This window comes from Dipodomys ordii, unplaced genomic scaffold, assembly GCF_000151885.1.
Source record: "Dipodomys ordii isolate 6190 unplaced genomic scaffold, Dord_2.0 Scaffold97, whole genome shotgun sequence".
NCBI lineage: Eukaryota > Metazoa > Chordata > Mammalia > Rodentia > Heteromyidae > Dipodomys > Dipodomys ordii.
The window spans coordinates 413,120-428,857 of NW_012267313.1; the positions used below are offsets into that span (position 1 = coordinate 413,120).

General features: G+C 40.4%; 1 protein-coding gene across 1 annotated transcript in view; it reads right to left on the reverse strand.

The window, feature by feature from the left end:
• The window catches only part of Hddc2 (HD domain containing 2), a 21,034-nt gene extending 12,719 nt beyond the window's left edge, over positions 1-8,315 (reverse strand). The window contains exons 1-2 of the mRNA XM_013026774.1: positions 8,225-8,315; positions 8,075-8,144 (exon numbers count right to left, since the gene is read on the reverse strand). Of these exons, the coding sequence (XP_012882228.1) occupies positions 8,075-8,144; positions 8,225-8,315 (161 nt within the window). The remainder of the gene's footprint in view (positions 1-8,074; positions 8,145-8,224) is intronic.
• Between the last annotated feature and the right edge of the window lie 7,423 nt (positions 8,316-15,738).

Sequence of the window (15,738 nt, forward strand, 5' to 3'; positions counted from 1 at the left end):
CTTTGTCCCCTCCCCCCAGCTCCCTTTTTACTTCCCCTCCCCCTCCTTCCCTCCCTCCTCTTTCCCCTCCCCTTCCTGTCTTACCTCCTCTTTCACCTTCCCTCTTCTCTCCCCTCCCCTGCTCTTCTCGTTCCTCCACCCCCTACCCTCCTTCTCCTTCTCCTTCCCCCCTCCCTGCTCTTCCCCCCCTCTTTCTCTTCTTTCACCTCCCCCTCTTTCCCTCCCTCCTCCTTTCTCTACCCACTCCTTCCCTCCTTCCCTCCCCTCTTCCCTTCTTCCTTCTCCTTCTCAAATCCCCGCCCCCTACTTCTAACATCCTCACTTCCTCAGGCTGGTTTTCTCTAGTCCTTCTGTCCAAGTGCCCAGGCCTGGGTGACTGCCACTGGGGGCTTGTGTTTTACTATGGTTGACAAACACAATGCTTGACTTTACAAACTAGGCAGATCTGTGATTACAAAACTCCACAACTGCACTTAACTGATTCTATCCAACTTCTACAGGGATTGCAGTTCCATAGTGTGTATGGGGGGGGGGGGAGCGGAGTTTCAGGGGCTGGAAGAAGGAACATGCTATATTAGATCCTACGTTTGCCTTTTAGGAAGGATCTCAGGGCCTTTCCATGTGTAGGAGCAGCGACGCTGGAAGAAGGTAAGGAACTCTATCTCAAAGCAAGAAATCTACAAGCATTTTAGCAGAAGGACCACTGGATTTTAATGGAATCAAGGAAGACCCCGAGGCAGAGGCTGCCCTTCCTAGCAGAGGATTCTTCAGCATTTGGTGTTGGGGAGGTGTAGTGTTTTAGTGGGTTTTTTGTTTTTGTTTTAAGGTTTTTTTTTTTTTTTTGGTTTATTATTGTTTTTGCTGGTCTTGAGGCTTGAATTCAGGGTCTGCTAGACTGTCTCTAAGCTGCTTTTGCTCAAGGCTGGTGCTCTACCATTTGAGCCACAGCTCCACTGCTAGTTGTGTTGGTAGTTTATGGGGATAAGGACTCTCAAATCTGCCTGAGCAGGCTTTGAACCTTGATCTTCAGATCGCAACCTCCTGAATAACTAGGATTGCAGGCTTGAGACACCAGCACCCCACTGAGGTTGTGATTTTTGCCACTGCCTCCAGAGTCTCAGTACAATAATTTTTCACCTTCACAGTAGCTTTCTGGTAGCATCCAAAGAAACAAGATTCAATTTATTTCCAAAGAAAGGTAGAGGCAATGCCAAAGAAATCATCAATTGCTTGAAATCAATTGGAAGAAAAGATGTTTGAAATTAGAAGTCTTTTTTTTGGGGGGGGGGGTCCGGTTGTGGAGCCTGAACTCTGGGCCTGGGCGCTGTCTCTCAGTTCTTCAGCTCAAGGCTAGCGCTCTACCACTTGAGCCATAGCACCACTTCCAGCTTTTTTCATTTTGCTTATGTGGTGCTGAGGATTCGAACCCAGGGCCTCTGGCATACAAGGCAAGCGCTCTACCACTGAGCCATCTTCCCAGCCCTAGAAGTCTTTTTAAAGGGATGCTTTCTTCAGGTTCTGTGTGCACTTAGGGGAATTTGTAAGTACACTGAAATTGTATTCCTTGTGAGTTTGTTTTTTTAATTCCTGTTATTAATGTGAAGAATGGAGTTAAGGAATAGATGACCTTAGATTGATCTGAGAAAATTATCCCAGAACACATTCATTGACTATGATTTAGGAATCAAGACAAAAATAAATACTGCCTGCTTCTTGCATGCTGTTTCTTTCTAGATTAAAAAGAATAGCATCTGGTCCATATCACTGGTTCTCAATCTACAGTCATTTTGCACCAATTTTGCTGGCAGTGTTTAAAGACTTCTTTGATTTTCACAGGAGCAGAGATGAGGGACTTCATTTAGTGAGTAGAAGCCCAAAGCTGCTATGAAAATTCTATAAAGTGACACGAGTCACCCTCAACAAGAATTGTTGGGTGCAAAATATCAATAGTGCTGAGATTAAGAAAGTATAGCCTATGTGTTCAAAAAGAAAATACTTAAAATAGCCTAGCATGGGTAGTATACTCCTGGACTTCCAGCACTTTGGAGACTAAAACAGGAGGATCATAAGTTCTAGGCCAACCTAGGCTACCTAGTAAGATCCTGACTTAAAACACCATTTAAAAAAAATGTTTGAAATTACATTTCTTTTATCATTGGTGAGTTATTCAGCAGAAAACTGGTGTTGGGTTTATAGTAAACTGAAGGAAGAAATAAAGGCTGGATGGTCATTCCTTTTTTAAGTAGTGTAGGAGAGATTGGCTTTGTTCTGTTTTGCCACATTCTGGCACGTGGCATTATTATTACAGTCAGCAAAAAGAGTCAAAGAGTGCAGCAGCTTTTAACTAAAGAGCCAAGACAGGGCTTTTTGCTCAAAGGAGCAGCCAGAAAATCAAGAAAAGGAGGTGGAAATGAAGACCTTGTTTGTACAATTGTACAATTGTACCCTTAAGCACAACAAGGACAGTTTGGGTAGAGCAACCCCTGGATTCTCTGAGTTACAGTGTAAGGGTTGGGCATGTGTAAACATGACATTGATGTTTTTGTTTTTATCTTTTGTCAGTTGTAGGGCTTGATCTCCAGGCCAGGACACTATCCCTGAGTTCTTTTGCTCAAGGATAGTACTCTATCACTTAGAATTACAACTCCTCTTCCAGTTTTCTAGTGGTTAAATGGAGATAGGAGTCTCACAAACTTCCCTGCCCAGGCTGGCTTTGAACCATAATCCTCTGATCTCAGTCTCCTGAGTAGCTAGGTTTATAGATGTGAGCCACCAGTGCCTGGCTTCTACATTTTTAATTACATAAATAAATAATCATTTTCCCCCGAAAGCTCAAGATGTCTCCATGGATGATCTGATGTGAATTGAAGTTCTCATGGTAGCCACAGCTATACTCAATAACCTGTACTCTAACCTTAGCTCTTTACATCATCTTGATTGCGGAAAGATGGAATATTGTAAATAAAGGGTGAAAGTTATATGGGTCATATACCATCAACTTTTCTGTGATCTGAATCTTCTTGACTACTCGATAAAACTGTTGGAGTGGATAGCTAAAATGGATAAACATTTCCCCTCCTGAAGACTGTAATAAAAATAGCGCAGGTGCTGGGCACCAGTGGCACATGCCTGTAGTCCTAGCTACTCAGGAGGCTGACATCTGAGGATAGCAGTTCAAAGCCAGCCCGGGCAGGAAAGTCCGTGAAACTCTTATGTCCAATAAACTACCAGAAAACTGGAAGTGGTGCTGTAGCTCAAGTGGTAGAGCGCTAGCCCTGAGCTGAAGAATTGAGGGACAGCGCTCAGGCCCAGAGTTCAAACCCCACGACCGACAAAAAATAAAAATAAAAAAAATAGCCCAGATGTGCTAGCACATTCCTATAATCCCAGTATTTGGAAAGCTGAAACAAGAGGGTTATGAGTTCGAGGTCAGTCTGGGCAGCATAGAGAAACCCTGTCTCAAAACAACCACAAAAGCCAACCATCAAATGCAATGAAGAGCCTTTTGAAGAGCTCTTCCCACCCTGCAGAGATAACATCCATCCTATATGAAAGTTCATGTAACTTCTGTCAGCATGGGGGTGTCATTCAAGGTAACTTGAATCTGTGTTCCTGGTCCATGGTCATGCATAATTTGCTCAGAATGTTTATTCCCTTTCAAATAGAATTGTTTTTGTTTTACATTGGCAACAATGACAGCTTTTCATAATTGTTCAAGAGTCTCTAACTCTCCTCCTCTCACCTATTTCATTTAGAGTTTAGGCTTAGACATTCTCCTTCTAGAGTGATGAAATCTATGGTTTGAGCCTATTTATTTGCTTTTATCATTGGGAGTATGGTAGGGTGTTCTGGGTGAATATTTCAGGGACCCTGATTGCCTAATATTGTCCTTGGGAACTGCCTTCAGGTATCACAGATCTGGTAGCACAGCCCATCCCCAAACTCAAAGAAATAAACAATCACCTGTCCTGAGTAGTGACATTCTCACTTTAAATAAACAACATTACTCCTGTAAAACCTCAGCAAAGTTGAATATATCCACTTTGCTGGCTAAAGGAGATGTAGCTAAAGGAGATGCTAGTTATTGTCATTATTCCAGGGCAGTTAGGGCTAAGTAAAGTACAGCAAAAGCTATCTTTCTAAATATTGCAGCAAAATCTTATTGATTCCAGAGGCACAAATTGCAATAATTTTGTCCATCTGGAGTGGCGTAGAATCTAGAACATTAAATGGGATTTAAAAAAAGTTTAAAATATAAAAACGGGGGAAGGGGAGAGCAAGTTTGGAGTCTGGGACATTTAAATCATCAAAGCAAAAGTACTAATTGAATTTAGCCCAACAAGACACTTGTCTCTGAGCTGTCTTGGTTTGGCATCCAGAAGGAATAGAACCACATCAATATCTTGTGAAAGGCACAAAAGGCAAACCACATTAGCACATAAGCCAAGAGTAGACATATGATTAAGGGAGGGGGGGGAAGAGGGGATGGCAAACTACAAAGGGAGCAAGTGGTGAATATTGCAAGTGGTCCCAACAGAGCTTGGCCCAGGGACACAGTTGAAAGAGCAGCAGCAGAAACTGCAGAGCTAGTGAGAAACACTGAGTTCCATCCCTAAAGATGAACAATCAAGCCCAGGTGAAAAAGATCAAATCAACCAAACGAACCAACCAACTGTAGAATTTTGCTCACTTAGAGCACAGAGGAGTTGAGCCGTCTCATTGGGGGCAGAGGGTTGCAGAAGTGAGAAAGAGGAGTTCAGGAAGAGAGCATGAAGATGTCTTTGGTTGGACCCCTAAATTTGTGCCAGACATTTTGCCTGTATTTCATTACCGTTTCTGTTTTGTTTTCTCAACAAAAAACTAGAGTGTGGACTCAGAGTGTCACACTTGCTAGGCAGGCAAGTCTCACCCTTGCTAGCCACTGAGCAATATTTCAGAATATTAGTATCTGCGTTTTGCAATTGGAAGGTTAAATAGCTTGCTCATCATCAACTACCTGTTAAGTTGTTGTGCCAGGATTCAAACCTTCAATCACTATGGCTTATGTATTTTTCAGTATCCACATTTGTCCTGGGACTCTCCAAAGCTGAAGTAAGAAAACGTGGGCAAATATTAAGATCTTCTGGGTGGGGATATCATGTCATACAGAGAGAAGTTATGTTAGAATATATTACTGTTAGCCTAGCTACTCAGGAGGCTGACATTTGAGGATGCTAGTTCAAAGCCAGCCAAATCTGAGGGACACATCATCAATTAACCAGCAACAAAACACCATAAGTGGAGGCATCCTAAGTGGTACAGCACTAGCAGTGAGTGACAAAGTCGAGCAAGACCTTGAAGTCCTGAGTTCAAGTTCCAAGTCTCTCTTTCTCACTGCCTTTCTGTCTCACACACATACACTAAAAATGTTCCTATATATGTTCACTACTATGCAAATACAGACATAGTGACAGTTAATAATACACATAATCATATATGTCATCATATAGTAGACCCCTGTAATTTTAGTGTTTTTTTTTAATTCACTGTAACGAAAACCGAGAGAAAAAATTTAAAGAGAGGAAAGATTTATTTGGTTCATGGTTTCAGAGGGCTTCAGTCCAAGGTCAGTCAAGGTCAACTGGACTCATTACTGTAGGCCTGAAGGGAAGTTGAATAGCAATATAGAGAGAGGTGGGAAGACGTGGGGACAAAGGACAAGATATGACGTTATAGGGCATGCTTCCTATTTCCTCCAACTAGGCAACACCTCCTACTTTATACCACCTTCACCAATAGCATAGCCAGCTGGGATGAGCCAATGGGGGGACATTTCATACCAAAATTGTAGCAGATGCTATTGGAACTAAAATGTTTTGTCAACTTGTGAATTCATAGTCATCATCACTTCATAGCACCATGTATGATTTACCTGTTTGTGGTGATGCTAACTGGTGGTCAGGAAAGCATAGCCTATGCAGTTCTGTGCAGGGAAAAACACCAGACAGTTTTAATAAATGACAGTGCTGATTGGTCTATATGTAGGACGCTTCCCTTTGTGTCATTAGAGTATACTCTTCTACTTGTTAAAAAAAAAGTTTTGAGGGACAGTGCCCAGGCCTAGAGTTCAGGCCCCACAACAGACCAAAACAAGAAAAAAAAAAAGTTCGCTGTAAATCATATGCCACGGTGTGCTAGCAGAATCCCCACACGCCTTGTTTTCACTACATTTCTTGAGGACATCAAGAGTCCATAACATGTGATTGACCTGTACTCGAGAGATCTGTGTAAATACACTACGATGCCTACACAACACAAAGACATTTCTCAACACATATCCAATTGTTAAGCAAAACCAAACTGAACCAGTTGAATCTGAAGTGACTGTCTTGCCAGGAAATGATATTTTAGAATTTGGAAAGAAATATGAAGAAGATATGTTCTTCAACGCAAAGCACATCAATGATCTTTATTTAGGGATCTACCAGATTCTTCAAGGTATCTTTAACTCAGTCAAATTAGATGGCTGCTCCAATCACTTCGAAGTTTGACTTGACTTAGAAAATCAAAAAACTGAATGGCAAACCACAAAGCCACAGGATTCTCAACTGTCCATTGAAGTATAGCTCTAAGTTCTTGGAAGTAGATGGAAAGATTTCTGAGTGTACACTATGTTTGATCCAACTTTTATCCCCCAAAACTAGAATGACTTTCCCTTAGACACAGTGATGAGAAAATGGTGGAGGTCGCTGTAGAAAGGAGACCCATTAAAGGGTCTGAATCTTGTTGGCCAAAGAAAAGGAGGTCTGAGCCACCAGTGTCTTAAAAAATATTAATTTATTGAGCACAACCAATTACTGCTACAAGAAAAAATGTCTTGGTCCAAGGGCCATGGTATTTCCATAAAGCAAAGGTATTCTGGACCTAGATACTCTTCTCTTCTGTCATCTAGGTGAGGTTAGGGAGGTTTGGAGTAAGAGGGGGAAAAAATCAAACTGCCAGAATGGCCCTTCCTTTCCCCAAGGCTAGAACCCAGCTCTACCAGAGCCACCGCTGAGCAACATCTGTTCCTTGCTAACTTTCTGTTCCTTCCCATTTTTCCTCACTGGAACTTTTAAACTGCCTTTAAAACAGGAGCAGCAATGGTCTGGCATGTGCCTTCAGCTGTTTCTCATTTCTCCAGGCCTGCTCTCTCCCAGTAAACTACATATTGTGGAAGGTGTTTTACAACCTGACTTGTTAATAGAGCCAGACTGCTCTGTAACAAACCCAAACAAGGCAATCAAGGTTACAACACAAAGTCACGAAAATATGAAGCAGATAAACACAGAGCTATTTGTCATCTATAAAAGAAGGAGTTGGACCATCAAAGTTTTATAGTGCCTTTCCATTCTCAAAGTTCAACCTTTAAACTGTAATTTCCTTACAGTGGAGGAAAACACAATACAACACTTTACACTATACATGGGCTATTGAATTTTCTTCCTTTTGGTGGGCTTAGTTTCTCTTCATAAAGTCTATTACTTCTAAATGAATAATATAAGGATAATTAAACCTGATCACTTTCTTCTTTCCCCCTCTAAGGATTCAGTCCTTAACTGTTTGCTTGTGGAGCAATTTAGGGCTCCTCATTTAACACTACTGAGTTTAACAGCTGGAAATAAGCAATTGAAGGATGCACATCAGATAAAACTTTTGTTATTAGCACTGTAATCATTATCTGCCTTCTTTTCAGATGAATGGAGATCAAGGCCACATTTTGATCTACCGATGTCAAAAAAAATCTCACCATCCTTTTTCACTCTAATTAAAACAATTACTATGTGGGTTAATTATTGACTAGGCATTAATGAGCTAATTTGCATGCACAGAGAAATATTAACATAAAAGTTAGAAACAACATCTAAAGTACTGCTGAAAATATTGTGCCTGTTTTCCACAGTCCCTTCAGGGTGGTTGAGAAAGAAAGATATGGGAACAAGTAACACAGTTGGAAGCATTGTGCATATCTTCTTGACTCTGGACTTTTCAATAAAGACAGAAAAGAATTAGAAGTTTAGCAGCAAGCCTCACATCTCAATGCTGAGTGACTGACAGCAGCTTCAGGATCCCACCATTAGGTGGCACTGTCTCACTGGTATTCTTTTTCATCAGCACGGCAAAAGCTAGTGATTTATGGTGCATGGAATTATATGAAACATTTTATGTCTGCTGATTTGGGTTTAGCAAATGTTTGTGCTCTCACCATGATTCTCTGTGTTTTCTGCCATTTCCCTTTTCCGTGTTTTTCTTTCACCTTTGAGAATCTTAGCGATAACCATAGAGATGAAGGCCATGGAGGTATCGGTATTCATAATCAGCAGAGAAGACCAATACTAATTAATAGTGAGGTTCATGGTGTGTTAGGGACTTTCCACCATGACTTACAAAGCCCCCAAACCCAGAAAGTTTCTTTTCATTTATTCTGAGAGCAAAGAAACTGGGATTTTGAGATCGAAAGCAGACTTTTCCAAGGATACTCCACAAGCAGATGATAGAGACACAACAGGAACCGAAGCATTTGTGATCATTGGATCCTTCATGCAACTTGACACTGGGGTACAATGAAAAAAGACAGGGAGTTCACAACCCAGAACTGGAGGCATAGCCCAAGTGGTAGAACACCTGCCTAGCAAGTGTGAGGCATGCACTTCAACACTTGTACCAAAGACAAAAGTTATTTTAAACTTTTTCGCCAGAATGGACATGTGTTGTGATTTATATTTCTATCGAAAAAAAAACAATATCGGTGGTTTTACATATTAATCAAGAAATCTGCCCTTTATTAGTATAAGTCGAGTACACCAAAGATGAAAAAAATAAAACCTTTATTTAGATGCACTGAAGATATCACAATCCATTTTTATAAACACCCAATTTGGGGTGTGGTTTAAGCTGTACAATTTTGGGAATCCAGATTAGGAAAAAAAATAGAAAAAAAAAAGACAGGAGAATCACATGAAGCGGCTGCACCACTCCAAACCTTAGAAACTGAACCCAACTCACAGGCCTGTAAGACCACTGAGATCTTGGAAATGCTGAGGAATCACTTTGGTTTTGTTTTCATTGTTTCTTTTGGATAAACTGTTAAATTTTACCTGGTCCACCCAAGACTCAGATCCTCCTACCTCTGCCTCCTGAATAACCAGGCCCATAGGTATACCCCACCAAGTACAGCTTATTGGTTGAGATGGGGTCACACATACTTTTTGGCCAGACTAGATTTGAACCAGATTCCTCTCCGTGCTGAAGTATCTAGGATTATAGGTAAGGTAATACATCCACTCCTAAAGAGTCATTCTTAACCTGGATAAAATGTGAAGATTAATTTTGTTCTGTAGAGGATCCATTTTTTTAAGAACGATACATATGGAGAAGTAGGTTAAGTACAAGTGGTGAAAAAATGCTGGCATAAAAAACTCCTGTCAGCCTGTAGAATCTCAAGCACTTCCCTGCTGTATTGTAGAAGATAATTGAGTATGGGGGAAAGAGGAAATGTAATGTGGGCTGTCCACTTTTCAGTGGACTTCGGCTTCAACTTTGGACAGCAGGAGGCAACTTTGGTGTACTGCCGAGAGGTGGCGCGCTTGACCAAAAGATCATTGAAGCAAAAACGGGGGAGGCGGTGGTGGTACTACCTAGGCCCTCAGACTTTATTTTTTCATCGCTTCCTTTTTTAACAGATGCATTAATGATCATTGTATATGAATATAAAATGTGAAATACAAAGTGCTGATATTTTCTATTAGCTTAGAGCCAAACTATCAGATCTGGTCGTCTCTACACTAGTGTCCCGAATATATGCTTGAACACATCCAAAGATGGAGGACTCACTGTTTCACAGTAGCCGACCTAAGACTGTGCACTTATTAGAAAATTACCTTCACTGATTTTTTAAATGTATAAACAGGAATTTTTGAGCATTTGCAATGTGGTAGGCCTGATTAGGTCTCAGAAAGTGAGGGGGAAAAAAACAACATAAGGGAATACATGTATTTTAGCTGATCTGGTAGAAGTTTTAGTCCAATTCTATGGCTCTTTCAATGATTTTCATCATAACTTTCCCAAGAAATCAGCTACAGGCTATCTATGACAGTGGCATTCTATGGAAGGCATGCTAGTATCTCAGCATAGAGGGTTTGTAAACCTGGACCAGGCTACTCTCATTATCACCACATCCCATTTATTAATCACAGCCTTGATGGCTCTAAATTCCTGTGGAAGCTTACTATTGCTTCAGCAGGATGGAAGGTTGAATATCTAAAGACAATTGCTAGAAACCCACCCTTAATATAGTCTTCTTCAGGCTGAATGTGCCACAGAGTTCAAGTTATGATGGCTGTATTCTTGAAGCAAAGATTGGCTTAAGAAAAGCGATTGATAGCAGCTATAAACACATCGGTGGTGACTGGAATTGAATCCATCAGACACAACCAATCGCTAAGGAGCAGCCCAGTTAATGAGCAAGAAGTAGGAGCTAGCTGCAGGTAGTTCCCTGGGGATGTGGCTTTCCACTAAAACATAGCCTAAGATGGTGAACTGAAAGAATGAGGACCACAGAGGAGAGTAGGAGAGGTGGTTGTACTGTCTCTTGAAATTTTTCATTAAAAGATGGAGCAATAAATTGTCCCTTCAGGAGGAGTTGGAAAGGAAATAGAAGAAACTGTTTAGTACTGATTGGCCAGACTCAAGATTTAAAGACAGAGGCAGAAGAAGGAAAAAAAATAAGCTAAGATAAAAATCATTCCAGCTTCTATAGCTGGTATGTTTATAATGCAAAGAGACAGTTGCATTAAAGGATTAGACCCCACGGCCTGATTAACATCATTTGATCTTTTGCTATAGAAAAGACCCAGTGTGCTTTCAAAGGCAGTGGATTTCTTAAATAAAACCAGGAGTCTCAGCTAGCAGAGAACTGTTGGCAGAGAAAATAACTTCTTTAAGATTTAGTGATCACTTTGTCATACCTGTTTCAACATGTTCATTTTCCTTCTCTCCACCAGCTGCATCAAAATCTGAACATTTAGGGGCACAGGGGATTTAATATGATAAAGCAAACACTTAAAATTCATTACAGCCTACGTGGATCAGGTCAGACTTTCGGCTGCCTGCCTCCTCTTTCCCATGCGTGTTAGCAAGGAAACTCCTTTTCCTGTGACTAGGTCTGATTTATTATCTTAAAAAAAAATCTTCCGCCTCTTATGGGTTTAGCCCATAACTGGTACAATTTCTGTGAGGTCCACATCTCATTTCATGAGCGCATTCTTGTGATGTGCTTTCAATCTTCTTTAATCTGCTTGCTCTCTTCTGCAAATATTGGCGCCCTGGAAGCTTCTCCTGTGTTTGGATGATCAAGACGCCAAGTCTTCCATTAGCCAGTTTGGTGCAGCATATGTTTGGAAGGGCACTGAGACATCTCTGCATCCATACTGTCGCCTCCGGGTGGCCGGCCTGGGAGGTGGGAGGGCTTCTCGCCGTCGCAAAGCACCAAGCATCGTCATAACTGGTTCAGTGTCTGTGGCCCATTCAGCCCTTGGCGTCGCTGCCAATTCGGCCAACAAAGGAACATTGTAATCCTGACAGTTTCCCAGCAATGACTGGACAGGCGCAGACCACCAACCAGCCCATTGTGCTTCTACTGTTCACAAGAGAGATGGTGAATGGAAACAAGTCAGTGGCAAAAATCCCACATCCTGCTCAACTTGGTGTGTGGATGGCTCTTGTAGAGAGAATCTCCTCTCAAACCTGTAATCCTCATACATGCTTGCTTTCTCTGCTTGTGTGTGTGTGTGTGTGTGTAAGTACAATTAGTTTGGATGGTAATGCACAATCCTCATTGAAGTCTATTAAAGTGTTAAGTGTGAGTTTTAAAAGGCAAACATAGAACATGTAGCATTTGGAGAGCTAGATGTATTATCAAAACGAAACATCATAAATATAAAAAGAAATATTTCCAGCTACTAGGAGGCTGCAGAGATGGCCAAGGAATTGACTATGACACATAAATATAGAGTTTTCAGGTCTAAAAAGGAATCATTTAAACACAATATTAAATTTTCAATAAACGACCGCAGGTGTTCCCTTTCTGAGGACCAAGGTAGTGGATGGCACCTCTGTACTGACTTTGAATAGGAGCGGTAAGCAGATGAAATGTTTAGGAACCATGTACTGCCAGAAATATTTATTAAGTGTTGATCAGTGATGCAACATTAGGAAATATTTTTTAACACTCAGACACAATGGTCTTTTAAATACACTTCTGCGGAAAAATGTGGCATGATTCATTTATTGAATTGCTTTTGTCATTTGTATAAATTACAATGTCAGGATGCCATACTTACTCTCCAATAAATGGATCATCTAAGAATCCATAGTGTTCTATGCTGCTGGAGGGAGATGCAATGGCAATATAATGTTGAAAATTGATCCAGAGTTTTGAAAAGCAATTGGATAAAAATTTTATATTTGAGCCTGGTGCTGGTGGCTCATGCCTATAATCCCAGCTACTCAGGAGGTTGAGATCTGAGGATAACAGCTCAAAGCCAGCTGAGGCTGAAAAGTCCCTGTGAAACTCTTATCTCCAATTAACCACTCAGTTAATCAGTGGAAGTGGTGCTGTGGCTCAAGTAGTAGAGCACTAGCCTTGAGCAAAAGAGCTCAGGAACGGAGCCCAGGTCCTGAGTTTGAGCCTCATAACTGAAAAAAAAACTTATATTTATCATACATCTTATATATTGTGTGTACCTTCATAAAACATTCATGTCTTCTATAGTGTAATATAAAATTCAGACAATATTAGAAAGTAAGTAGAGTATTTATTACAAATCAATTAAAAATACAATAACACTAAACATTAGGAAATAACTAAATGTCAAACAGAATAAGAACAATTAGTTCTTCAAAATGAAGACAATTAGTAAGTGAATTTTCAACCCTAGGTAAATCTACGTGGCAGGACACCATGAGGTGATTAAAATTAATGCTATGAAAGACACTGCTAGCATGAGATTATTTAAGTCTTACATGGAAAGAGAAGCTATGGGAGAAATAATGAGAAAAGTACCTCAAAGTACTAAAATACCAATGGTAGTTGATTATGGTTGGGTTTTCATTTGGAGCTCAGAGAGATTTGATGTGACAGAGTTCCTGGAGATTACATTCTTAACATTATTCTCTAAGAGAACATACTAACTTTATAATTATAAAAGGAAAACTTAATTTTAAAGAAACTTTGTTGTTTAAAGGAAGAAAAAAATATGAACGATCCCAATAAATTTGGGGGCATTTACTTAACCACCATTCAACTGGATCAGCACCTAGAAGAGGTAATTAGAGGATAATTTCTGATCCTGATGAGATGGGTTTTAGTTCTTTTGTTTTCTTTTCAACTCACCTCTAAAGAATAGAACAGGCCTTCTCTCAGTGAGCTGTTCCCCCAGTGCTGCTGTGGTATATTGTGTCGTCATAGACGCTGCCACAGTGAATCCACAGACACTGTCACACAAAAAAAAACCCAGCCAAACATCACAGGTATGGTCCTGCTGATTATCAGAGCCCTTTTGTTCCTTTGGCTCAGAATTATTTCAGTTTTACTTAGTTGATGATATGCATTGTTTCATCTCCTAAACTTCCAGAGGATATCTGTGTTTCTCATGCATGCACTTGTGCAGCTGACAATCTACCTGTCATGTTTATGGAGCTTATTCAGTCTAGTGGTTCAGAAACTTTGGATTTTCACCCAGGTTCATATCCATAGCCTTGGACCAAGGTAACAGGGTGGGCAGACACATGAAGACCCAGACGGAGTGGATTTAGCTCTTCGGGTTTTAGAGATGCTCATATTGGTTTCTGCCTCTCAAATTGGGGAGTATGCAGGTTCATGGGAAACCCAACATATGAGTCCAATGCTCCCTGCACACACCCTGCCTTTCAGGCCAAGTTAGGGACACCAGGATTTCCTTCTCGTGTGCCTAAGCTTTTTCTTGACTTCTGGCCTCCTATAGGATGTTTTTCTGAAAATGCACTGACAACTACTTGCAGGCCCATGATGGGACCAAACGGCAAGCATTTTATGGGGGAATTGGAAGAGGTGTGGCTATTCAGTGTAGCAGAGAGGTATCATGAAGAGGATCGCTAGCACCTGGTGAGTGTCTCTGATATATTCTCTGGCTATATCATTACAGGATTTGTTGTTGTTGTTGTTCCTTTGAAAGTGAAAGAACGAAGAGAAAGCAAATACCCAGGGTAAACTATTTTAGTTTTCATTTGGAGTATAGTTTGTAGTAGAATCTTTATTTCTTTTCAGGACTGTGCTATTGTTCTGGCCAGATTCCGGGTACTCTGGATTCAAGTTAATTACATTCCTCCCCCACTGGATACATTATTCTTCACTTCCCCCATAAAAACCATCATGTTGTACTTGTGAAACAAAATAGCTTCTGTGTTCTACCACACATACAAACGGGAAAAAATGGTTGCATTTCAATCCATAGTGTATTTCTCTGTGTGACTAATTTGGGGGCTGCATTGGAATCTGTTACAGTAGATTCTGAGTTTAATGCACTGATGCATCTGAATAAAGGCAGATTCTCTACTAAATGAGGCTATTCCACAAAATATATTCCCCATGGTAACATTCTATGAGACAAATTTTAAAGTATTATTTAAATTTAGACTAAGTACATGTGAGCTATTGAGTTTACATTTACATTGCTTCCCCTAAAATTCATTTTATGTCATCATCTTGACTTTATTTTTGGCTTGTACCAGAACTTGAACTCACTGCTTCATGCTCTTGCTTAGCTTTTGTATTCTACCACTTGCTAGGCAAGTATCTTACCATAGAGCTATATCTCTAATTCCTGTTTCCTTCAGTCAGAATCCCGTTATATAACACAGGCTATCCTAAAACTTGAGATCCTCCTGCCTCCGTTTCTATCTCCCCACGGCTGCCATAACGGAATTTTAACACTACACTTGAAAGTCTTACTAGCCAAAGGTTAACAGTAGGCTTCCTTGTAGTATTTTATTAAGTGTATTCTTTTCTTCCATAGCTCCTTAAAATTCATTTAATCATAAAATCAACTGACAACTAGATCTATATTGATAATAGATGTCCCATAATACCTAAAATTACTTGCTAAAAAAGTCCCAGGGTGTTACTATCCATGGTCCCTTAGAGGTGAAGCAGGACACATCCAATATCACCATCTAGAAGAGACAGGTATTGCAAGCATGGGTGTTCAAACAGGAGCAACGTGAATAAGCAGATCATTAATGGCTAATACAATCAACTGGAGTTCTAAAAGCAAAGATAGTAATAAGTGAGCTGTCACACCTTACAGCTTTCCTACTAGATACCACATTTGAGAAAAGCCCATTGTGAAAGTTTCTTATGTATTTTCCACCATTTCTAAATTATCTGATTTTGTTGTGTAGAGTTTACTATATGGTCTCATCTAAATGCAGATCGTATTTTATATGAAAATATCTAACAGAAATGCTAAACACCTCGACATTTGCTCTATCAAAGTTTTCTCTACTCTGTTATAAGAAACATCCATTTTCAGAGCTCTCATTCTCAACCTTTCTCATGGGAAGAACAGAGAGGATCTTCAGCAAGGCACACACATTAGGAAACTCTGGATGTCGGGCAGAGGGAAGGCTTCATAAATGGTAGATGGAAGCTCTTTATCTTTCCCTCTGTTTACACATGCTTGT